Source organism: Lampris incognitus, chromosome 20, assembly GCF_029633865.1.
Source record: "Lampris incognitus isolate fLamInc1 chromosome 20, fLamInc1.hap2, whole genome shotgun sequence".
NCBI classification, from domain to species: Eukaryota; Metazoa; Chordata; class Actinopteri; order Lampriformes; family Lampridae; genus Lampris; species Lampris incognitus.
This window is the reverse complement of record NC_079230.1, coordinates 19,901,277-19,927,239: the sequence shown is the minus strand read 5'-3', so window position 1 is coordinate 19,927,239 and position 25,963 is coordinate 19,901,277. Positions and strand designations below refer to the sequence as shown.

Genomic DNA, 25,963 nt, shown 5'->3' with positions numbered 1-25,963 from the left:
GGGGAAGAGATGGCACTAGAATGTACTATGGGAAGAAGGCAAGCCGACCAAGGCAGTGTGATGCTCTGGGCAATGTTCTGCTCGGAAACCTTGGTTTCTAGAATCCATGTGGATGTTACATGGACACCTACCACCTACCTAAACATTGTTGCAGACCAGATACACCCCTTCATGGCAACAGTATTTCCTGATGGCAGTGGCCTCTTTCAGCAGGATAATGCACCCTGCCACACTGCACACATTGTTCAGGAATGGTTTAAGGAACATGACAGAGTTCAAGGTGTTGCCTTGGCGTCCAAGTTCCCTGGCTCTCAATCCGATCGAGCATCTTTGGGATGTAATGGAAAAACAAGTCCGATCTTTGGAGGCCCCACCTCGGAACTTACGGGACTTGAAGGATCTGCTGCTAATGTTTTGGTGCTAGATACCACATGATGCCTTCAGAGGTCTTGTAGAGTCCATGCCTCGATGGGTCAAAGCTGTTTCGGCAGCACGAGGGGGACCTACACAATATTAGGCAGGTGGTTTGAATGTTTTGGCTGATCGGTGTATACGTACTGTGTTTGCAGCTCGACAAATCAAAATTGGGATTTTGTGTCTACCATTACCAGACTAGTCGTCACCAAGCTAGAAATAGGCTAAAATACCCTGAAATATTCTGTTCCTGGGCATAAGACACATCTGAGCTTTTTCTATATAACCTTGCTTGTTGGTTTTTTTTTCTTGTCTTTCCCATGGACAAGACTTGTGTTCTAGTAAATCCAGACCTATGTGGTTTTGAATCTCATGGTGAAACATCACTGGCTGTGTGAGCTATAGTGTCATGCTGCTTGTGTGTTCAACTGCTGCTGCTCTCCAAAATCCTCAATGTGAAACCACTAGAATCTCTAAAAAACCTTGCCAAGTTTCCCAACACACTAAACTGGCACTGACGGCAAAAAAGTAAATCACTATTACTTCTCAATCCACTTTAAAATTTGTGAGTGTGTGTGTGTGTGTGTGTCTACCACAGGTGAGGAGCTCGGGTTTGACAGAGGTAATGAGCTGGCCCTGGAGGGAGCGCGGGTATGAGCACTTGGTGTCCTTCACCACGATGCTCCTGTCTTTGATCAGACGCAGCAGCCATAGCAGGTTGCAGTCGCACAGCAGGTAGGGCGTCTGGAATTCCCTGGAGATGCATTCAAACACATACACATATACGTAAATAAACAAACACACATACGTGCACACACAGGGAAGGAGATCATTGTTGTCGTGCTGCACCACCTCTGCACTGCTATGCTGAAATTATGCCATGACTCAAAATTCAGCCCCATAACATCAACAACCAAGAAACTGCATGGTAACAGCTGGCTGCCTGGCAGACAAACTCCACCTTGTTTTCAGTTCTTACAGCTTAGCGTTAACTTCAACGATAATTGAATTGCACTGTGTTATGTTTGGTGTAATTTTCCACTGGTGTAGAGACTTCAGGATAACAACATTAACAAGGATGTTCAGTTCTGCATCTACAGCAGTACAAGTTGACTCCCAGGCATGGCGGTCTGTTCCGTTGCCTACCAACACGGGGATCGCTGGTTCAAATCCCCGTGATACCTCCGGCTTGGTCGGGCGTCCCTACAGACACAATTGGCTGTGTCTGTGGGTGGGAAGCCGGATGTGGGTATGTGTCCTGGTCGCCGCACTGGCGCCTCCTCTGGTCGGTCGGGACACTTGTTTGGGGGGGAGGGGGAACTGGGGGGAATAGCGTGATCCTCCCAAGCGCTACGTCCCCCTGGTGAAACTTCTCACTGTCGGGTGAAAAGAAGTGGCTGGCGACTCCACATGTATCGGAGGAGGCATGTGGTAGTCTGCAGCCCTCCCCGGATTGGCAGAGGGGGGTGGAGCAGCGACCAGGACGGCTTGGAAGAGTGGGGTAATTGGCAGGATATGACTGGGGAGAAAAAGGGGGGGGGGTCAAAAAAAAAAGTTGACTCCCTATCATACTTACAACGTCTTCAGAGACACCAAGCTGTCAAAAGTCCCCTGAGCCAATGAGGTGAACATGTTCCCAGAGAGATTCCTAAAAAACAAAACAAATACAAAGCAGTGATGATTTGTCCAACTTTTGATGAGCTGATCCACCACTGTAATTACATACTTGAATAATATGCCTACTCGAACAATGGCCTTACTGATGGTGCACTGCAAACAAATGCGTCCAAACAATATGACAAACCACCTGCAGGGTGTAATAACTTGTCTTACAGTATGAGGGTGATAATATAAAGACTTACAGTCTGACCAGGTTTGTGAGGCCCTTGAAGATCTCCACATTGAGACAGCCGATGCGGTTGTTGGACAAATCTCTGAAGAACAGAAAGACAAAAAAAAAAAAACTTTGTTATTTCTACATCAGCTTCAACGCATGGTGACGGCTGCAGTGTCCTGCGTGACCATCCACCGGTACGCCGCATAAAGAAGTTTGAAAGTTTAAAAGCTGTGACCTAAGACGGGAAAAAATATAGGATGCCATCAGGTAGAAATGAAAAAAAAAAAAAGAAGAAGTGATAAACTCTCGAAAACATATGTAAAAATCACCAACTTGAAGCGAGACAGGGTTTTAAATACCAACGCCGGTATTTGTCAGAGACAGGTTGAGGCAGAGAGCCCAGAAAAGCCCAGTTTTGTCAGATTTACAGCTTTTCAGGCCGATCTCAGATGATGTCTGTGTTGGCCTCGGGGGGGAGAACCTTCCCATCAAAGGCGGGGTAACACTCTGGGAGGTCATTAATCATCTGAGATTAATGTTAAACACGTCAAAGGTTTGTCTTTCTTCTTTGGATGGGAACTAACATGAGGTCTCTGGGGACGCTCCGGGCCTTTTTCTTTCTTTCCTTCTTCTTTTTAAAGGCATCGCAGTTGATTCCAGGACATAACATGAACAAAGGCCGATCGGGGCTCAATAAATTACACCTACTGTGAAAACATAAAGAGACAGCTAAGAGGTGGAAGCAGTCTGAGCGTGGAAGCTGCAGGTCGACATGAGTAAACTTAACACTAATAGACATCACTGTCAGTGTTTCAAGTGGCGGCTTATTTAAACAGTGTCGGTGCAGAGCAAATCACAATACAATGACTTACATTGGACACTGGCTGCACAAGGCGAAATCAGGTAGGTAAATAAATAAATAAAACGGGTTTGAGACGGATATTCTCATAAAGCTTATAAAATGGCAATCGTTTCTCCATGAAGTGAAACAGCTGCAACAGTTTTAAATTCTAACATCAACATTAACATTATTAATTAACATTACTGTGATAAGAAGGAGTGCAAGGCTCAAAGTCAAAACACCGAGATGAGATCAAGATATGAACGGCAAAACAAAATGAGTGACGGCGTCCAGGTAGCGTAGCGGGCTATTCCGTTGCCTACCAACACAGGGATCGGTGGTTTGAATCCCTGTGTTACCTCCAGCTTGGTCGGGCGTCCCTACAGACACGACTGGCCGTGTCTGCGGGTGGTAAGCCGGATGTGGGTATGTGTCCTGGTCGCTGCACTTGCACCTCCTGCGCCTCCTCTGATCAGTCGGGGCACCTGTTCAGGGGGAGGGGGGGGAACTGGGGAGAATAGCATGATCCTCCCATGCGCTACGTCCCCCTGGTGAAACTCCTCACTGTCAGGTGGAAAGAAGCGGCTGGTGACTCCACATGTATTGGAGGAGGCATGTGGTAGTTTGCAGCCCTCCCTGGATCGGCAGAGGGGGTGGAGCAGACACCGGGACGGCTCGGAAGTGGGGTAATTGGCCGGATACAATCGGGGAGAGAAAAAAAAGGGGGGGGGGGTTCAAAAAAACAAAAACAAAAAACAAATCCTGAGTGACTTCAATCTTGAATGATCATGTATGATGCTGCAATACTTGGGAAAAATACAAATAAAAGAAAGGCAAGAGAGCGACAGTAGATTACTGCTTGAACCCAGAGGCCAAACCATATCCTGTGGTGCAGCAGGATATGCAGCACTGACACAGAAGTGATACCTGGAAAATAACTGTGAGGCATGAGCGAACCTCCGAGTATTTTATTGTTGCTAGTCCTCAAGGTGGCAGCTGGGGAATTTACTGTATGGGGTTATTAGTCCTGCCTGGAATAGGAAACAAAAAAAAATACACACCCCTTGTTGCCTTGCCAAGTTAGACTAGCACAGGTGTCTGGGGAAGGGTAACAGTAGAAGGGGGTCCGCTTCTTTAACTAAAGGGATGAACGTTCAGTTTACGACATGGCCTGGAGTCAAGCGCTGGAGTTACGAGTTTCGCACATGAAGGGAAAGACGAGTGGAGAAACGATGTTGACGACTCTCCAAAACGAAACCTGATGTCCCAGTAAGCAGAACCTTTGTCATGTACAGGACCACCACGCAACATAGATTCAGGTTCTGAGACGAGGACACAGAACAAGCATCCACCATCTTATGTCACAGACTGAATTATGTTGAAATGGATTATAATCTCCGCTCTGTCTGCTTGAACTCGTGTGTTTGGTGAGCGTACTTGTTAAGGCTAAGCTCAACGGCCATTCAGCCATGAGAATATTGCAAGCTGACAACACACAGGAGTGTCTCAGCGCTGTGGCTTCAGTTGTTGTCATTGATATGAGGAGCAGATGCAAAAATAGCCGGATGTGATTAAGCTAGGTCAACAAATGTTCAGCTGTCCGTGGAATGTGGGCTGAAGAGGACTGACACCTACGGTTTCTTTCGTGGGTGGGTGCGTCTGTGTGTGTGTGTCTGTGAGACAAAGAGTACGTGCATGCACATACATGCATTTGTGAGTATTTCTACAACTTTGTGTTGTGTCAGGTCCCAGCGGGTTAAAAGGATCAACCTGACCTGGCCCCCCAAGGCTGAAACAAAAGCCGACACAACACCTCAGCCCTGAATGCCAAACAAAAACTGACATCACCGCCGTCTGGCTACACCGTCTGACTACCCTTAAACATCCTGGTGTGGGTGCGCTGCCAGACCTCTCATTGTGTATTCGGGTGGATGCGTGTGAAAACATGCAGTTATGACTGTGGTGTGCATCTATGTGTGTGTGTGTGTGTGTGTGTTAGTAGCTTGGCAAGGCAGTGGTGTACAGCAGCCAAGGCTTAGCGTTTTCGGTTTTTACCGATTTTCACCGAGAAATACCTGGATTTTTTAAAAGGAACAGATCGGCTTAAACTGATTTTCACCCGGATTTTATGTTTCCACGGATTATTTTCACCGAAAAATACCAAGATTTTTTTTAAAAGGAGCACTGATAAATTCCAGGATTTGAAAAAAAAACTGAAAACGCTGAGTCTAAACAGTAGTTAAGATGTCCCTTATTTGAGATTGAGCTGTCAAACGGTGCAAATGAGAATTTAACAATCTCAAATGTAGGACTTGATAGGAGATAGCAATGTCATGGAACATGGCTCTCTCTCTCTCTCTCTCTCTCTCTCTCTCTCTCTCTCTCTCTCTCTCTCTCTCTCTCTCTCTCTCTCTCTCTCTCTCTCCATATATATATATATATATATATATAAAGTAATGCACTGATAAAAGGGAAAATACAGTAGTTTGGCTTTGCTGAAGTACGTATATGACTAGTAAATATCAGTAGGCTGCTAGGTGGTAGGGACTGAAACAAAGTAAATGACTATCAGCACCCATCGTCTGCAGATTTCTGCATTCACAAACACAGCAGTGATCGAGTTACTTTATGTACACAGAGGTTTAGCTGGTAGTCTGTAACAAGCTATGGGCGGACTGCAGCTGACGGCATTTGAAAATGGCAGATGTCAGCAATTATACCTGATATTTGCTCTCTTTCTTTTAGAATTTACATGTCTTTTTTTTGGATTACTTCCCCCCTTTTTCTCCCCAATTGCATCTCGCCAATTACCCCACTCTCCCGAGCCGTCCCAATCACTGCTCCACCCCCTCTGCCGATCCGGGGAGGGCTGCAGACTACCACATGCCTCCTCCGACACATGTGGAGTCGCCAGCCGCTTCTTTTCACCCAGTGGTGAGGAGTTTCACCAGGGGGACGTAGTGCGTGGGAGGATCATGCTATTCCCCCCAGTCCCCCTTCTGCCCTGAACAAGTGCCCCCGACCGACCAGAGGAAGCGTTACTGCAGCGACCAGGATACATACCCACATCTGGCTTCCCACCCACAGACACGACCAATTGTGTCTGTAGGGACGCCCGACCAAGCCGAAGGTAACAAGGGGATTCGAAACGCCGATCCCCATGTTGATAGGCAACAGAGTAGACCTCCACGTTACACAGACACCCCCCCCAGCTCGTAGTCTTTAACAAACTATGGAGGGAATGCAGCTGAATGTGTCTGAAAATGGCAGATGTCAGCAAACATACTTGATATTTGCTATCTTTCTTTTAGAGTTTGCTCATCTTGTCTATTTGTGATTTATTGTTATTCACATCACTACACAACTGAGACCAACACTCAGGTGGTAATTACACACGTCGAGATAAAAACATGTCTGTATAATCAGTCACCCTGCAGTACAGTTGGCATTTAAATTCACATCGGGACATCTAGCTCAGAACACATTGAAAGTGTATCAATACGTGAGGCAGGTTTCCATTAATCCAGCAGGCAGACCCCCCCCCTTATCCAAAATTCATTTGCCATCTTTGACAAGACAGGGGCCTCTCTTTGGCCTCGAAAATGGCACGTCTTAAAATGGAATCTAATTAGGTACTTCTGAAGAAGGAGATGGCCAGACAGATGGAAGAAATTAAAGATTGGCTGGGGAGAGAGGCAGAGAGAGCAAGTCGGAGATAAACGGAGAGGTAGGGCGAAGGAGCGGTACAGGGGAGGAGAGACGTCCACACTGACAATTCGTGCCATCGCAGTCTTTCAAAAGCTAAAGAAGAAGTCGAGGGTGGACTCTTTGGGCAAACTTCCCAAAGCTTGGCACAGAGCTCCTGCGTTTTCCATGCCAAGGTTCAGGACACCCACTGCCTCTTTCACTTCCTCACTCCTCTCTCTCTCTTCCCAGCTACTTCCTCCTGCTACTCTCATGGAAAATCCCTCAATAGCCAAATAAGCGACAAGCACCCTTTGAAATTAATTGGGATGGGGGAAGGAGAGCAAAATTAACCTTTGGAAAAGTTGGCCACAGCCAAGTTGTACTCTGGAAAGAGCACTGCAATCACTTTTCCCCATGAAGATGAGGACCAATCCATGCTGATGACACAGCGATAGGTGGAAAATAGGACTACATGATATTGGAAAAACCTCACATCATATTTTTTTTCCTGCAATATAGTATATGCACTCACTGGCCACTTTATTAGGTACACCTTGCCAGTACCGGGTTGGACCCCCTTTTGCCTTCAGAACTGCCTTAATCCTTCGTGGCATAGATTCAACAAGGTACTGGAAACATTCCTCAGAGAGTTTGGTCCATATTGACATGATAGCATCACGCAGTTGCTGCAGATTTGTCGGCTGCACATCCATGATGCGAATCTCCCAGTCCACCACATCCCAAAGGTGCTCTATTGGATTGAGATCTGGTGACTGTGGAGGCCATTTGAGTACAGTGAACTCATTGTCATGTTCAAGAAACCAGTCTGAGATGATTCGAGCTTTATGACATGGCGCGTTATCCTGCTGGAAGTAGCCATCAGAAGATGGGAACACTGTGGTCATAAAGGGATGGACATGGTCAGCAACAATACTCAGGTAGGCTGTGGCGTTGACACGATGCTCAGTTGGTACTAAGGGGCCCAAAGTGTGCCAAGAAAATATCCCCCACACCATTACACCACCACCACCAGCCTGAACCGTTGATACAAGGCAGGATGGATCCATGCTTTCATGTTGTTGACGCCAAATTCTGACCCTACCATCCGAATGTCGCGGCAGAAATCGAGACTCATCAGACCAGGCAACGTTTTTCCAATCTTCTATTGTCCAATTTTGGTGAGCCTGTGCGAATTGTAGCCTCAGTTTCCTGTTCTTAGCTGACAGGAGTGGCACCCGTCGTGGTCTTCTGCTGCTGTAGACCATCTGCCTCAAGGTTCGACGTGTTGTGCATTCAGAGATGCTCTTCTGCATACCTCGGTTGTAATGAGTGGTTATTTGAGTTACTGTTGCCTTTCTATCAGCTCAAACCAGTCTGGCCATTCTCCTCTGACTTCTGGCATCAACAAGGCATTTTCGCCCAAAGAACTGCCACTCACTGGATATTTTCTCTTTTTCGGATCATTCTCTGTAAACACTAGAGATGGTTGTGCGTGAAAATCCCAGTAGATCAGCAGTTTCTGAAATACTCAGACCAGCCCGTCTGGCACCAACAACCATGCCACGTTCAAAGTCACTTAAATCACCTTTCTTCCCCATTCTGATGCTTGGTTTGAACTGCAGCAGATTGTCTTGACCATGTCTACATGCCTAAATGCATTGAGTTGCTGCCATGTGATTGGCTGATTAGAAATTTGCGTTAACGAGCAGTTAATCATTCTAAAGTGATTGGAGTGACTTTGTAGGGGAGTGCATCTGCATAGAAGATGAAAATAATAAAAAGCTGAGTTGTGGAGAGTTTGGTTTTTGCTTAAGAGGAGTGTGTAAATAATGGACATCCTCTATATGTTAGAGCTGAAAACTTCTGTAGACGCCCAACAGGCAGAGGGGGACCAACAGCGGACAAATGCGCATCGTCATACGGGCTGTAAATAAACGCTCCAAAATAATCATGGGCTAAAACTTATGCTTTGGTTGTTTGATAAACTGATCAAGAATATTGTGATTGGGGGCGTCCGGGTGGTGTGGCGGTCTATTCCATTGCCTGCCAACACGGGGATCGCCGGTTTGAATCCCCGTGTTACCTCCAGCTTGGTCGGGCATCCCTACAGGCACAACTGGCCGTGTCTCCGGGTGGGAAGCCGGATGTGGGTATGTGTCCTGGTCACTGCGCTAGCACCTCCTCTGGTCGGTCGGGGCACCTGTTCAGGGTGGAAGGGGAACTGGGTGAAATAGAGTGATCCTTCTACATGCTATGTCCCCCTGGTGAAACTCCTCACTTTCAGGTGAAAAGAAGCGGCTGGCGACTCCACATGTATCGGAGGAGGCATGTGGTAGTTCTGCAGCCCTCCCCGGATTAGCAGAGTGGGTGGAACAGCAACCGGGATGGCTCGGAAGAGTAGGGTAATTGACCAAGTACAACTGGGGAGAAAAAGGGGGGGAAATTAAAAAAAAGAAAAGAAAAGAAGAATGATTGTGATTGGTGTACATGCAGAGCCTGCATGTCACTCACTAGCAACTAAGTCTGTGTATCGAAGAATCCGAAAACTGGAGTAAATTTTGTTATATCAGACAGACTTCTCTTGTCGATTAGTCATGGAAAAAGAGAACCGTACGAGTTTTCCTTTTGTATCAAGCAGCATAAAGTTGCAGCATCATGAGGTGTTTGAGGTAATTTACCATACTTCACATCACACATCCTGCAATGTGACTACTGTGCATGCGTACATCGCAATGACACGGCTGAAACAATATATCTTGCAGCCCTCGTCAAAATCCATCCAATTCTGGTGTGAATATGGATTTGGGGTGGTGAAGGGTGGGGGGTGGGGGGGGGGGTTAATGTCTAAGCCAAGTCGCTGACGGCCTTCCTGTCACGCTTTCACTGCTCTGTGGCGGCGGCCAAATTCAAGTTTATGTTGGCAGCAACTGAGTGCTATTGGATGAATCCAAATCTTGCTATGTTCACCCACACACACACTCACTATATACACACACACACATACACAAACACACACATACACAAACACACGCAGAGGAAAATTAATAGGCATTCACTTAGACAGGCACACACATTCGCCCAACCATCCCTCCGCCTCCTAGAATAAACTAACATTCATATTTCATGCACACATATATGTACACGCATACAAATGGACATGCACACACACACACACACCTACATACATATATCTCCACCCTTTTCCCTTGCATGGATGAAAGCAGATACGGCCTCATGCTGTCTGCAATGGTTTCTGGCAGCCATACAGCGGAGCCTGGAGAGAGCCAAGCAGCAGGAGCTGTCTAATGCATGGCTACAGCCTCTTATAGACACTGGATACATTATAGACATCCAATAATAGACACAGCACACTGATACGCCCCCCCACACACACACACACACAAAGAGGTGATACAGGATGCAAGACTAATTGCTGATGGAGTGCAACTAGTTTCTGGCAAACCCCCTTCAAAACATGGTATTTCAGGTATGAAAGCTATTAATATTCAATATCAAGTATTTAACATGTCAAAAGAATAACGTTTTCAAAATGTGGGAGAAAAAAAAAAGGCTGGCACTCAATTTCAGATTAGATCAACAAGCCCTTTATGGCAACTCTGTCTGTCAACATTCTGTTTTTAATCGACCGAGCTCAGACAGCAAATAAACACAGCGAACAGCCTCGCAGTGACACTGCGGGAACTGTTTTTTTTTCTCTCCGCCGATCAGAGAAAACCTCCAGGAAATTCTGGAGGGGAGCCGACTGCGACATGCATGCAGAGTACACACAGACACTTGCACAGAGGCACATTAAAGTTGAAGCACGAAGCCCTGGTGATACTCACAGTCTTTTGAGGGCTGGCAGGCCAAGGAAAGCTCCGGGTTCGATGCGACTAATCGTGTTACTCCGCAGGTCCCTGGGGAGGGGGGAAGAAAGAAAGTTTAAATCACAGGAAAACTCACTGCTGGAAATTGAGATGCCGGTATGAAGCGAGTGGAATTATGTCCCTCCCTCCCAAATCAGCGTTAAATTCGTAAATAGAAAATTTCTCCATAATTTTGTTCACAACAGGAGGGATTTTGGTTTCACGATTTCATCCGGTTGTTGACGAAACATTTCTCGTCACAGTTTCTGTCAACAAATTAACACTGCAGTAAAAGTACAATTCGAAAGTGCCTGTTCTTGCAGAGCAACAAAGTTTTCCAACATACTGTATGGCAGAGACCCATGCCCTACCAATTTTTCCTTGTGTCAAAATCTAGTATTAGCCTAACTTTTCTGATTTTTTATTCTTAATTTGTACAAAAATACCTAATCTAAAAATGCCCAAATACCTCCACTTCCTGTTCCACCTGAGTTTTAAAGACACATCGATAGGCACAGAAAGTTGCGCTATGTCCCTTGTTGGTTTTTCTGAGTGCCAATTCAGATTCATTGTATCTAGTGTAGCAAGAATTCAGGGGGCAGCCGGGAATCGAACCAGTCAGTAAAAGGGTCCGACCCGTTAGCCAAGGGCTAGCAAGTCTACAAATCCGGGGTCGTTACATTGTTACACTATCAAACTACTTATGGATGAACAAAACTTTAAAATAGGCATTTTCATATGCAGGCATCAATCCAGCAGGCAGAAGCATCAAGCATCAACCTGCATGCCATCTTTGAAATGACATCACACTAATAACCTCTAAGACTCCCATGAGTCTTGTTTTTGTTGCGGCACAGGGTTGGAATGAATGGTGCAGGCATTTCCCTTATCCCACAGGATCACAACCAGGCACCTGCTGCAAGGGGCATGTGAAACTCCCCCGCCCAATCCCTAAACCCCAACAAAATCAATCACCACCACATAGCCACCATCACTGAAAACCTAAACCCTCTCCCTCTTAACTGACACACACACATATCCACCAACCCACCCACCCACCCACCCACCCACCCACCCACACACACACACACGCACGCGCACACACACACACACACACACACACACACACACACACACACACACACACACACACACACACACACACACACACAGGTGGCGCCAGGCACTCCTCCCCTGGGAGGTTCAAAGTCTTGCGGTCACAGAATACCTGTAGCGTTCACCTGCGTTAGCACTGCCGAGTCACTCATTAGAGTGCGAGTTCAGTTCGGGGGGGGAGATTTGCGAGTCCCCACCTGAGCCTGCACAAAGGGCCCCTGGCTAACATCGGGTGTTTGATGTCACAGGTCTGTCATCTGTAGATGGATTGGGAAGGGCTGGGATATAGATAAGTCATAGATGGGAGGGGAAGAGAAAAAAAAATGACGGCTAGCGATGGCTTTTGATGTGAGCTGGCACCACCGTCTTCCCTGTGTGGGGTGTTGAAAGATGGAAGATGGGAGGCAAAAGCAATCGGGGTAAGTCCTTTGATATGGAAAAGGATAGAAGGGCGATACACTGAAAATGAATTAGTTTGTTGCTGTTGTTGTACGGCGTGCAAATCAGTAATGTCAGGTGTTATAAAACAGGGCGTTTTGTTTTCCGCCCGGAATTTTGGTTTTGCAACCGAGAGCCCCCCGCAGAATTTCCCCTCTGCTAATTTGAAAGATGAAACGGTGAAATACACCTTTATGTCGGCGGTATTCGAGCTCGAAATGAAGACAAAACATCACATGCGTGAGATTAATTTAGCTGGGATCAGTCAACCGTTCCTTGGTGCTTTGGGGCAAGGCTGGCTGCAACTGGCAAAAACTCATCTCTTATTTAGCGACGCCTTGATCAGCCTGCTTCGGTGCCACACACATGACAAATGTCCGAGCATCTGTGTGACAGCTCCGCGCCGAAGCCAGCCTTGCCGCTAGCCGGTCCCTCCTGAGCAAAAGACACCTAGGAATGCCGGAGAATGCCGGAACATTGCAGATTCGTTCTGGGCTTCCTTTGTTCTCTAGACAGGATACACGTTTATGATTGCTTTTATATCCGTTGTGTAGTGCATTTTCACTCAGGCTGACAGGTTTCTATGATTGGGAAATATTTGCTGGTGACTCTTTGCTGGCACCAAGTCACCAAAAGTTAATGCACTCATGTAAGAAAAAAAGAAAAGACCTCCGTCTCTGACTGAAGGGTAGAATTTGATCAAAGCTGAAAACCACTGCCAGTCATTGCCAGTCCCTGTCAGCATCAATAAATAATCGTGAATGATGCCTCCAAGTTATTTTCCCAGCTCGCTTATTGAATTTCTCACTAATAACTATTATCATTGGTAACAATACTTGTCCACGTTGAATTTGAAAAGATCTCAGATTCCGAAAAACAGCTGACCGCAAAATAAACTGAGACTTTTTAACTCCGTTTGTGGGAACGTGCCAATTTTTTTTCTTGACATGAAAAGATGGAAATTTCTGGCTAAACCCAGTCAGATTTCATACCAGAAACCCTCTGGAAACTGTCTGAAAGCATGGGTGGGTTTTGCTGCCGTAGACACTTTGAGAGGCTTTGAGTGAACGTGGATGGCTGTGTAGGTGTTGCAGAGTGAAGTGCAAGTACGCGGGACATGAACCCCTCTCTCCTACTTCTCTCCTACCATCTACTCCAAGATTGTTTTGGGGTTATTTTTATTCTAACGGGGAGAGTTTTCTGGCGCTGACATCAGAGTGAAAACTCACACCGCTGAGAGACACAGACGGCGTTATACAAGCCTCCCGTCTGGAACAGGATGATGGATGCCTCCTTGTTAACCAACCACAAGATCCACTTCTCCCCATCAAAGAAAAAAAAAATGTTGTTCTGTTCTCGCCTCCGCCGTTTAACCTGAACTTCATCATCAAAACAAAGCAGATGTTGGTCAGAGGACTTTAAGGTTTTTCATCTTTGGTTGAGAATATAGCTGCTTCAAAGCTGAAAATAAGCATCCCACCCCTGAAATGTCTGTCAGACTACAGCTGTAGACATGTACTGATCTGTGGACGATTAACAAGCACATCTACATAAACCACACACCAGCTGCTACCTGTTAACTGGCCTCTGCCCTGCCTTTTCAGTAGAAACCCATATGATGACGGACTCAAATTACTACACAAACACAGCTCGTACTATACTACTATAGTACTTCCTGTTGTTTTTTTCATCACATCACAACATGTATTCTACAGATTTGTTGTATAGAAGGTATTAATATATTAATATGTGATATAGGGCGTCCGGGTGGCGTGGCAGTCTATTCCGTTGCCAACCAACATGGGGATCGCCGGTTTGAATCCCCATGTTGCCTCCGGCTTGGTCGGGCGTCCCTACAGACACAATTGACCGTGTCTGCGGGTGGGAAGCTGGATGTGGGTATGCGTTCTGGTCGCTGCACTACTGCCTCCTCTGGTTGGTCGGGGTGCCTGTTCAGGGGGAGGGGGAACTGGGGGGGAATAGCGTGATCCTCCCACGTGCTACATCCCCCTGGCAAAACTCTTCACTGTCAGGTGAAAAGAAGCAGCTGGTGACTCCACGTGTATCGGAGGAGGCATGTGGTAGTCTGCAGCCCTCCCTGGATCGGCAGAGGGGGTGGAGCAGCGACCGAGACGGCTTGGAAGAGTGGGGTAATTGGCTAAATACAATTAAAAGAAAAAGGGGGAAAATCCAAAAAATAAAAATAATAATAATATGTGATATAAGTTTGTGTATCAATGTGACAAAAACAAAAAAACAAAACAGGAAATACTCTAGTATGTGTATTCTATGTTTTTACATCTATTTTTGGTCATTTTGTGGCCTTCTTTTGCAGCGTTTCATACTGTTCAGAGCTAAGCAGGAGGGGGGTTGCATCGCTTTTGGCTGCTATTTCTGAGGGGGGAAAGGGTCTTATTTCTATACAGACACACCTATGGCCCCGCCAAAACCCAAGTGGCGTCCACAGTTAACTCTGCAATTTCACGCAGAGCGCTGGATAAGTTTAATCGACCCCCCCCCCCCCCGCCGCCTCTTGCCCCTTCTTTCTGCCGCTCACAGCCAGCTGCTTTCTCAGTAATCGCAAGCGCTTCACACAGAGGGAACTCCTTTCTGTGGACTGTGGACAAAAAAGAAAAAAAAAAGAAAAGAAGAGAAAAAAATGAAAAAGCTGGGACTGGAGGGAGGAGGAGGAGGAGCGGGTGGAGGAGGAGGAGGGGGCAAGATGGAGCACCTTAACGAATACAGACAGACAATAGACCCGGGCAGCAAATTCTGTTTTCTTCCCCCCCGCTTTCCAATGTAGTTTGAGGAGAGAAAAAGAAAAAAAAGAAAGTGGAGAGGAAGAAGGGAGGGAGTGCAGTGTTAAGAATCGTTCCAGAGGGGGAGAAGATTTAGTATGCAGCTGAATGTGTGTGTGTGTGTGTGTGTGTGTGTGTGTGTGTGTGTGTGTGTGTGTGTGTGTGTGTGTGTGTGTGTGTGTGTGTGTGTGTGTGAGAATTGTACTGCTGTGCTGACACCACTGGCCTTAGCTTGGCCTAATTACAATGACAAAGAAAGAAAGCCAGAACGCTTCGCTGGACGTGGGCGGATTGGGGTGGGGTACTGGGAGTCGAAGGTAAAGCACAATGGGAGATCCTTTCGGAGGTGAACTCGCCCATGGGTAGCAGCTGGGACAGGCAGAACGCTGCCGCCTACAGCCCAACTTGTCGACCGCTCGTAAGGCGCGGCCAAGAAGCGGCCGGGAGGGCTTCCTCGGTGAAAAACGATCAAAGCTCGTTCCGCTTGTGGAGTCGGTGCACAGCCTCCTGTTTATCCTCTGGGCCGCGGCACTGAAAACAAACGTCTGACCCAATTTGAGGGCCCGAAGGGAGCTATCCCAAACATCCATAATGCATCTAGGGGCAAACGAATGTCTTATTAACATAGAAGTCAACGTGAGGACAGGCATGCATAACTCAAAAACCAAGAAAAACAACCACAACATGAGCAGACCATTAGTACGGGGGCTACCGCACAGGTTTTACTATGAAGACACACAGCCTATACGTGGAATAGAATGTTCTACATATGTCTATAGGGGTGGTTTTGTGCAGAGATGCATGGCTTGGGGGTATAGTGAAAAATTGGATTTGGAATGAGAGTGTGTTTTTCTACACGTACACATTCACACACCAAAATAGGATGGGATGGATGGGGGTCCACAATCATTGCCCACTTATGATGTGACATAACAAGGGACATATTTGTCCTTATCCATGGCTAATTCTCTTTGGTTTCTAAACCAATACCTGGTGGCTACATGTGGTTAAAAAGGCCCCATACTCCCACAGATTCCTGGCCATTCAAATGAGATTTGGAAAAATGACAGGGGGAAAATGCCCTTAGAATTCCACACCGATGCAGTCATGTGTTATTGTAGCCCTGGGTAAAAGCAAGGCCATTAATGGTCTGGTTATTTTATCTGCATGAAGCCATTCCAGAGTGATAAATCACCCGCGGCCTGTACGCATGGGCTCAACTCCATTTCCCTGGATTCTTAAGGGGTGTGGGGTGTGGGGGTGGTCGACACGGGTGATGAGATTCCAAACCCCAAACTCTGAGTTGATTTGCTCCGTGGCAGAAAACAACGTCTCTCCGCGGTTTAAAGCGATCCGAAGTGCCTTCTCTACTGACAGGGCAGAATGTACACAACCGCCATAATAAATGTCCTAACCGTTTACAGCGACGCTAAAGGGAAACAAATCTAGATCCTTCTCCTCTTTTTTTTTTTTACTTCCACGGTTCCCCCTCATCATCGCTCTTCGGCTCAAAGCACAAGGTTTCCATTCGCGCTGTGTTTCACAATCTCTACAATTTCCGGCCTGCCAATGACACGCTACCTAAACAATCAGCATCCGATGCACGGCTTTGCTGTGTCCAGGACTAGCCATGAGGGTTTGCTCCTGTGCACACATATCGACAATGCCCCTTGTGAAGCATGTGGGGCCCATCAGCCATGTGCTTGCTCTCCTATATACGTTGAGAGCACCTCGCCAGGCGGAAAACAGCCAACCCTGGAAGCCATATCTATAATTAGCCTTTTCTAGTGCCCATCCCCGTGGTCTTCAGCCATAGACTGATATTCCTAACTGGGGCTAAGTACTGGGTGGACGCCTGTTCATTTCCTCTGACCTGGATGTTCTGCTGGCATGAAGCCAATGTGTGTTTTACAAAGCCTCTATTTCACCAGCCCGGGCTTTCCTGGTGGAGTGATAGATAGTTCTTCCTAACGCACAAGAAGGTGTAACATGAAATACAGCCTGGCTGTCAAGATCAAGATGCACTGCTGTAAAGATCTATTAGCAATTTTTCACGAACACGTATAACCGCATGTGTCTGTTCGGTAAAATGCTGAACACCAACACGTATAAAAACCTAGATAAATCTCCCCCTTCTTTGGGGCGAGGAACATTTTCAAACCGGCCGAGATATTTGAATTCTTATTTAATGCTTGCATTTTTCCAACCGTATTCAAGGCCAAAATATAGAACCAGTAGGAGGGACGATTGTAAACAGTCAAACATCGACGCTTATATAAATAAAAATCGACCAAGAAAACCAAAAAAGGAGTAATACTTACAGTCTTTCCAATGCAGACAATCCACTGAAGGATCCATTTTTCAGCTCCTGAATCTTGTTGTTGCTTAAAATTCTGAGGGGGAAAAATATAAACGCAACTGTCAATGGAGGACACGGGGACACTGACAAACAGTTTGCAAGCATGTGCACACACACACACACACACACACACACACACACACACACACACACACACACACACACACACACACACACACACACACACACAACCACTGACATTGAACATACAACTATATGCAAGCTCCGTCTTCATCTGTGTCAGTGGCAGTATGTAAATGACCACAAGCTGAAGAGTCTTCCTGCTTCATGTACATTCATGAAGCAAACGACAACTTTTGAACAATACACAGCCAGTTTCCAACTAGCTATCAACGAGAAAACATTTGCATTTAATCTGGTTGGCTTCAAATGAATTCGACACAATCTGACATCTCGTCACATTAAGTAGCAGTTTACCACTGAGATTGCCAATAATTTGTTTGATCTTGTTCTTTATCCTTCCAAACATATAATTATGCCCTCAATCACATTTTGCAGACATATCTACACACCTTCTGTCTGATAAAACTGTCAATACTGGATATAATTTCCACACTGGCCAATGGGCCAGAACTTCATCAAACTGCTTTCAATTTCAAATAATTTAAAAAACTGTGATGGCCTGGCGGCAAGTCCAGGGTGTCTCCCCGCCTGCTGCCCAATGACATCTGGGATAGGCTCCAGCATCCCCCCGGCCCTGAGAGCAGGATCAGCGATTTAGATAATGGATGGATGCATAAAAAATTGAAATTTTCACCCGTTAACACTGCCAGACCCACAATTGATTGGTGATGTAAAATCCAAAATTTCAAGGTAGTCTGATATCAATGGGCATAAACAAAAACGATAAACTGGGGCGTCCGGGTGGCGTGGGAGTCTATTCCATTGTCTACCAACATGGGGATTGCCGGTTCGAATCCGTGTTACCTTCGGCTTGGTCCGGCGTCCCTACAGACACAATTGGCCGTGTCTGCGGGTGGGAAACCGGATGTGGCTATATGTCCTGGTTGCTGCACTAGCGCCTCCTCGGGTCGATAAGGGCGCCCGTTCGGGGGGGGGACTGGGGGGGAATAGCATGACCCTCCCACACGTTATGTCCTCCTGGCGAAACGCCTCACTGTCAGGTGAAAAGAAGAGGCTGGCAACTCCACATGTATCGGAGGAGGCATGTGATCGTGTGCAGCCCTCCCCGGACCGGCAGAGGCGGTGCAGCAGCGACCGGGACGGCTTGGAAGAGTGGGGTAATTGGTCTGATAAAATTTGGGAGAAAAATCCCCCCCCCCCCCAAAAAAATAATTAATTGATTATATATATATATCACAAAAAGTAAGGAAATGTGTGTTTGGTAGATTATTTCTTTGTTGTAACAATGCTTCTTGGCAATAAATCTTATATCAGGCACCTGATTGTCAGCACCTGGGGTAGCAGAAGCTCAAAACAAGAGTAAATAGCAACAGCAAAACAAGCTGTTTGGCATTGGCAGAGAAGACTTGGCAAATTTTTCATGGGTGCAACCCACATACTCAGCTCTGCTACTCATCCCACAAATGCATGTTCCTTACAAATGTGGCACCATTTAAAAGGGAAATAAACAGGCTTTCCAACGGTGTAAGATTCATTGCCAAGAAGTATTGTTACAACAAAGAAATTATCTACCAAACACAAATGTCCCTACTTTTTGTGCTACGTATATATTTCATAAGTATGTCGGCTACTGGATTGATCATTTCAAGATGAAACTTTGAAAGAACACGTTGGGCCTCATCATGTACAAATTTGTTCTTACACAGCCACAGAACGTTTTTAGCTCTCAATATTGTCTGACAGTCAGAAACAAAGCCTGATGGTTATTTGTAATTTCTTCCCCCTAACATACATATATTGTCTTCCTCTTGCAACGAGCAATCACCCAGGCTTGCAGAGACATCAGTGTTAGCCAACTGGTGTCTGAACTCAGGGTTAACCCAGGTTCTACACTGGTCTCTGAGAAAAACGTCAGGGCTAAAAAATCCCATGGGTGTGTAAGAACAAATTTGTATGTACGTACGATTGATGAATGAGGCCCATTGTGCCCTACCCTTATTAGATCAGAGGAAAAAACAACCTGATTTTCAGCCCTTTCCCTTAATGATTTTGAATTGGTAGCATGTCAGCCCTCATCCACTGATAGCCAAGATGAGATAAAGTGTTTTCCGTAACACCCATTTGGTTTTGACACCAGAAGATCTTCATAATCTGATCTGAGGTGGTGGGAACTCATTGGTGATGTTTTCCAACTGTCCCGGTAGGTCATTTATTCAAGGATATAACAGGGATATCATATCCTTGATCGCAGACAGGATCTGCCTGGGGTATTTAAATATAAAGTTGCAGATCATTAGATGCTTGCTCGGAGCTGCACATTGCATCCAATTTATATTGCAGTAAGAAAAGCTTTACTGCCATTTATGCAAGCATATAACAATTTTGAGCCTCCTATTTGCAAACCGCACAGCACAAAACCCTTATTGAATTAGGCATACCACTCGAAGGACCCGTCATACAACAAGGAACACTTTGTGGATGGGGCACTGGACCAGCAACTAATCCAAATATCTAGTGGGGAAAAAAATGAAATAAGGTACAGCATGGAGCAAATTTGCAATCTCATGTTGGCTGCTACTGGATTAACCTATACTTGAGTGTCAAAATAACTCGGGATAGCCTAGCCAATAACCTAGCCAGCCCACATAAATAAATAAATAAAAATTGAAGGAAATAGACAGTTCAAGACAACACCACAGTTAAAGTGTGAATGCTTGGCTACAGCCAAACCCAGTGATGAAAAACATGTTTTACTGTCGAGTAAAAATGCAAAAGCACCCGTTTATCCAACATAGCTAAGGACGACTGCCCCACCACCAGTCTCCAAGTCGCTGAGACTTCCTGGCACGGAGGCCCAGTGGTTAGCACTGTTGCCTCACAGGAAGAAGGTCCTGGGTTTGAACCCCAGGCCATCCCAGTTCCTTTGTGTGGAGTTTACATGTTGCCCCCATGTCTGCGTGGGTGTTCTCCAAGTGTTCTGGTTTCCTCCAACCACCAAAAACACATGCATGTTAGGGTTAATACTCCTGTCTGTGCCCCTGACCAAGGCAATGGAAGGAAGAACTAGAGTTGGTCTCCGGGTGCTGCACAGTGGCTGCCCACTGCTCCTAGCTACACAGCTAGGATGGCTTGAATTTCATTGTATGTACAAATGACAAATAAAGTGTATTATATTCTATCTCTTTCAGGTATCTCCATAAAGGTTCTGATGATATTAACTCACAAGAGATAACCAGACAGGGGCTTGTGGATAGCATATGTTTCTGGCCAGCAGGGAGGGGATAAGGAGGGGATGCGGTGGGTGACATGCAAGCTAGCGACACCCACAACCTGGTCCAGATTGGAATCATTAGAGGGTGTTGAGGGGGCTGTTTTATTACAAAGTTGGACAGTGAAGACTCATAGGAGATTTGCTGTTTGGCTTCTGACCCCTTTCACAGAGAGAGGGTGCACAAACAGTCCCAGTGTGACATGGCCAGCCTTGTGCAGGCTTCTGCATGCTGAAATGCCAGATGTTGGAAAGTGGTGAAGTAGAAGACTGCAAAGTCTATCACAACCTGTGCTCATAAGATCTGATGGTATAGGCAGATGCCGGGCCTCCCCCAAAGACTTCACAAAACTCTAATTTGCAGCGAAATATAATTGGTGCGGTTAGGATCTAGGCCTAGTGATGATGATGATGACTTTGTCATATGAAACGGGATGGACTTGTAAGGCCAGCATGAACCAGCGACCGTGGCATGGTATCGATACTGTTAAAAAAATGTAAGCATTTCAACTTTCTTCTGATATGGTTTTTGCCCCTTCCCCCCCACCCCCCTCACCAGGTTATGAATAGAAAAAAAAATCTTGACTCAAGAAGTCATCTGAGGTGACATCAAGAACAAATCGAGCAAATCTATACATCTCAATTTCGCCTTCTGAAAAAACATAGTTAGGTTTACAGAGCGGATTAGGGAATTTAAAACAGCACCATCACATAAATACACTAGCTCTTGGGATTCGTTCAATTCCTTTTACAAATATACACTTCGAACCCTTGTGACTCAACTGACCGTCAAAATAAATCTGCGTGTTCTCCCGGGAGTCATGAGCCCCTTCTTGCCCCTCCTCCCATCCTTTCCTGCCTTACTTTCGCGCGCACACACACACACACACACACACACACACACACACACACACACACACACACACACACACTCATTTACCAACCCCATCCCACCCCTCTCTCCTCCTCGAAACAAGCGTGACCTCCGTGAGGGAGGTGACCTGGGCTGCAAGGTCGAGAGTGTTCTTCGTGCTCCATTGGTGGTAAAATCTCTGACCAGTTATGTCATTTGTTCCTCATCTGGGGAAATTTAATAAAGATTCAGAATGGGAATATCTGTAAAAAGCTGCGGGACATTTGAATGGAGACTGTAAACCAGGGTGAGGGATGTTTGGGTTGGTCACAATTCAACAAAATAAGTCTGTGGAAAGGAACTGGCCACAAATATTCGAGAACATTTAAAACAAATATTTGTTTTCTGCATCTGGAGGTTGCTGTCTACAACTGTGTTTTGCAGAGTAGTCACCTAGTGTTGCGTGCGTGCGTGCCTGCGTGCGTGTGTGTGTATGTGTGTGTGTGTGTGTGTGGTCTACTGTCTATTGTGTGTCACAAAGAAAGCAAGGCCCTGTTGTCCACATATCATGTGTCAGTATGTCCCTACATATGTTTGTCCTCTAGCCGAATTCCAGTGCATTTACTGTGCTTGGCAAACCAAGTAATTGTGATACAATCCAAAACTATGTACATGCACCTCAGTTGCACAGCTGCATTTCAAGAGTCCACAATCTTCTGTGTGGACTACTATCTGAGCTAAAATATCTTCTGTGCCATTAAGGATGTCTATAGCAAAGACTTTTCCAGTTTCCCAACCATCTGTCTTGGTCGGGGTCTTGGGTTGTCAGCCGTGGCTCCCAGACCAAAGAACAGTCTGGAATTCCTCTCAGCTAGGGCCTGTCACGGTGGAGGAGAGGAGTCACCCTTATCTTGATGCACAGATAAGACTTGTTTGAGCTCAGGCCAGGTCCAAACTGAGCTGGGATTCTTACATTTTTTTATAAAATGTGGTGTAGATGTGATAAATCTGAAACCAGTTGTCTCTGAAGCCAGAAATGTCTGTCGCCATAAATCCGTTACCACAGTCGACCTCGCCCACTCGGCATCTTTTGCACACCTAGCTATCCTGGAGGAGAGATCCCTCCTCTGATGCTCTTCCTGTGGTTCCTTCCTTTTTATCTAAAATGTTTCCTCTCAAAACCCTCTGAGGATAGAGGGTGTTGTCTACTGTCATCTACTGTCTCTGGCTGCCTATCATTGGGTGATTGCAAAGCCCTCAGAGACTGCAACTATGTAAGAATAAACTTTGCTGTTCTGTGTAAACTGATCTGATTTCCAGGATGGAAAAACTTCCATCTATTAGAAAACATACTTCCACAAGTCTTAAACAAGGCCTTTTTCTAAGCTTTAAAGAGAAATACAAAATAAACAAGAAACCCGTATTTCCCCATTCCTCTAATCATTAAAGGGGGTTTACTTGACATCATCAGTCATGAAGGGATACCGGTGTTCTCCTACACTTTAAACCCACCTTGGAAAGCACAGGCCTCAGGTTGTGTGAGCGACATTAACTAGAGAGGAACTAAAATAAAAAAAAAGGGCCAGCCACCACACCACCACCATCGCCTCACAGGCATGCAGTGTTTTTAAGACTTACTGGTAATTTGTTTTTGCTTACGAGACTCGGGCCAAAAAGCTCCCAGAAGTATAGTGCCAGCCAATACCCTTGGAGGGGATTTTCAGCAAGCATCAGACTGAAGTTCAGCTGACAAAAAAAAAAAAAGCACTCCAAAGTGATTCAATGCAGTATTAGAATAGTGAAAAGTGGAGCTCAGCTCAGGTAGGCGAAGGACTTGTGTCACGGCATATTTTCAGTTCTCCGTTTGCTAGGGATGGGTTCAGAGTACAGATGTTTTTAAGGTACCAGGTACCAAAGTGGAAGGTCCTGACTGGACCAATAGGGTCTGTACTAATGATGCTTCGTATCGGTGCTACAGGTTGCATATGCAGTTTTCCACAGCGGTTATACAATCAGCCAAGAAAGGTCACGTGTTCTACCAGAAAAGGGTGATATGGGGCGTCCGGGTGGCATAGCAGTCTATTCCGTTGCCTAACCAACATGGGGATCACTGGTTCGAATCCCCATGTTACCTCCGGCTTGGTCGGGTGTCCCTACAATCACAATTGGCCGTATCTGTGGGTTGGAAGCCGGATGTGGGTATGTGTACTGGTTGCTGCACTAGCGCTTCCTCTGGTCAGTTGGGGTGCCTGTTCGGGGGGGGGGGGACTAGAGGGAATAGCGCGATCCCCCCACGCGCTACGTCCCCCTGGTGAAACTCCTCACTGTCAGGTGAAAACAAGCGGCTGGTGACTCCACATGTATCGGAGGAGGCATGTGATAGTCTGCAGCCCTCCCTGGATCGGCAGAGGGGGTGGAGCAGCGACCGGGACGGCATGGATACAACTGGAAAAAAAAAATTAAACAATGACAAAAAAAATGTATTGTAAAGTGATATTCTAAAGCATCGGTATTGATAAGATGTGCATGTATCAGTACCAAAATCAATAAATTGCCAACAAAGATGTCCAACCCTACATGTTTCAAAATCAAATGTATTCTCATTTGCATTTCTAAGTGTACAAAGGCCCATGCTGCTCAGGGTGGTTAACTTTCACACATCATCTGATGTGTCCTGCGGCAGCATGAGCTCTCTCCTCAGCATCCACTATAATATCCCTTCCTATTCATTTTGTTATGCCGCGGCAGCGGCAGCAGGTTAATTCTAAAAGCCGAGTACAGTCAAGTCCTTTAACAGAATTCACATCTGCTGAGGGGAGCTGCAAAGAGCGCCTGTCATACAAGCTCGCCGAGTCCCGTCGCTCTCCTCAAGTCGTAAGCCTGGTGATATCGCCTTTCAGCTTCCAGCAGGCCAAGCTATCAGGAGGAGGTATGGAGCGCATTCGCCTTACAACTTCCCCTGCCTGAATGGGAAAATAATCTGCCGTGCAAACACCACGGCAAAAGCGGATCAGCAGTAAATGAGCGGAGAACACTAGGCATCACAGCGACTTGGCTCACTTCTTCGGATAAGACACTGAACACCAAATGGCAAGTCTGCGATTCAATCTGAGGTCCTGATATAACCTGGAAAAAAAAAAAACAATGGATCTAGAAAGGCTGTTAAAATGACTGTCTGAGTGGATATGCAGCTGCAAGTGCCTCGCCCGTGGGGTTTGGTTTTTCCTTCTGCAAACGTCACAAAACAGCGAAGGAAAACACAGGAGTGTTAGTTTAGTCTGAAGACTCGCCTAGAAAACAAAACAGAAAAATCCTTTCTAACCACTGGACACGCATGACAGCATACACCTGGTTACTAGACAGACACACACACATACACACACATGCAGACACACACAGACACATACACACATCTAAGAGGCTCTCAGCATGACAACATCCCTTTAAATGTGAGGGCGCATAAACAAATCGGATGACTGACGCGATGGAAAAAAGGCTTTGCGATGCAATTATACCTCGAAAACACCAGGCATGCAAATTTAACAGCCAGGAGCAATACTTATATCCAAATATTAGGTGAACTTTCAGCAGAAAAGAAAAAAAAAAGGGAATCAGGTGTGTATTCATTAGCTGCTCTGAGAAAATTAAAAATTTTCATTCAACAAAGCAAATTATTTAAACGCTACTGAAATCCAGCACACCCGGCCCTGTGATGGACTGGCAGCCTGTCCAGGGTGTCTCCCCACCTGCCGCCCAATGACTGCTGGGATAGGCTCCAGCATCCCATGACCCCGATTGGGATAAGTGGCTTGGATAATGGATGGATGGATGGGTGGAAAATGTAGTAATTATTAATTCCATTATACCAAAAGATGTGTTAACAAGAAGTACTTGGGAGCTTAAATATTGTATCGCCTTAGCTCATTAACTGCACAATTTCAATATCACAAAGTTGACTTTTCCACCTCAAACTGGCATATGAAAACCCTTTTGCAAATATTTGAGGCTTTTATTCTCAAAACGATTGCATTTCCGTCCCTTCTAAATTTTTCAACTTCAAAATAAGCCTGATCGAAACATCACAAGTTTAAAGACAACCGTGAAAGGAGGCAAAGTGATCCCCCCTCCCCCATCATATTTAGGCAGCATGACGGCCTAGTGGTTAGTGAGGTCATTCCCCGACCCAAGGGCCCAGGGTTGACCTCCCTTGAGACTACGCTGCCCCGAGTACAGTTAAGATTAAGTTACTTAAAGCTGCAGCCGTCCTGCACTTGCTGGCTGACTCTGCCCCAAACAGGTTAAAAAGCTCATTTCCACCTGTAATTCATTTAAAATCAAAAGATCTTTGTTTTCATTTTCATCAGTTTCTATTCTGTGCCAT

General features: G+C 46.0%; 1 protein-coding gene across 1 annotated transcript in view; it reads right to left on the bottom strand.

Annotated features, from left to right (window-relative positions):
- Positions 1-25,963, bottom strand: part of adgra3 (adhesion G protein-coupled receptor A3) — a 48,817-nt gene that overhangs the window by 17,853 nt on the left and 5,001 nt on the right. The window contains exons 2-6 of the mRNA XM_056300317.1: positions 17,319-17,390; positions 10,625-10,696; positions 2,277-2,348; positions 1,991-2,062; positions 1,008-1,168 (exon numbers count right to left, since the gene is read on the bottom strand). Coding sequence (XP_056156292.1) covers positions 1,008-1,168; positions 1,991-2,062; positions 2,277-2,348; positions 10,625-10,696; positions 17,319-17,390 — 449 coding nt within the window. The remainder of the gene's footprint in view (positions 1-1,007; positions 1,169-1,990; positions 2,063-2,276; positions 2,349-10,624; positions 10,697-17,318; positions 17,391-25,963) is intronic.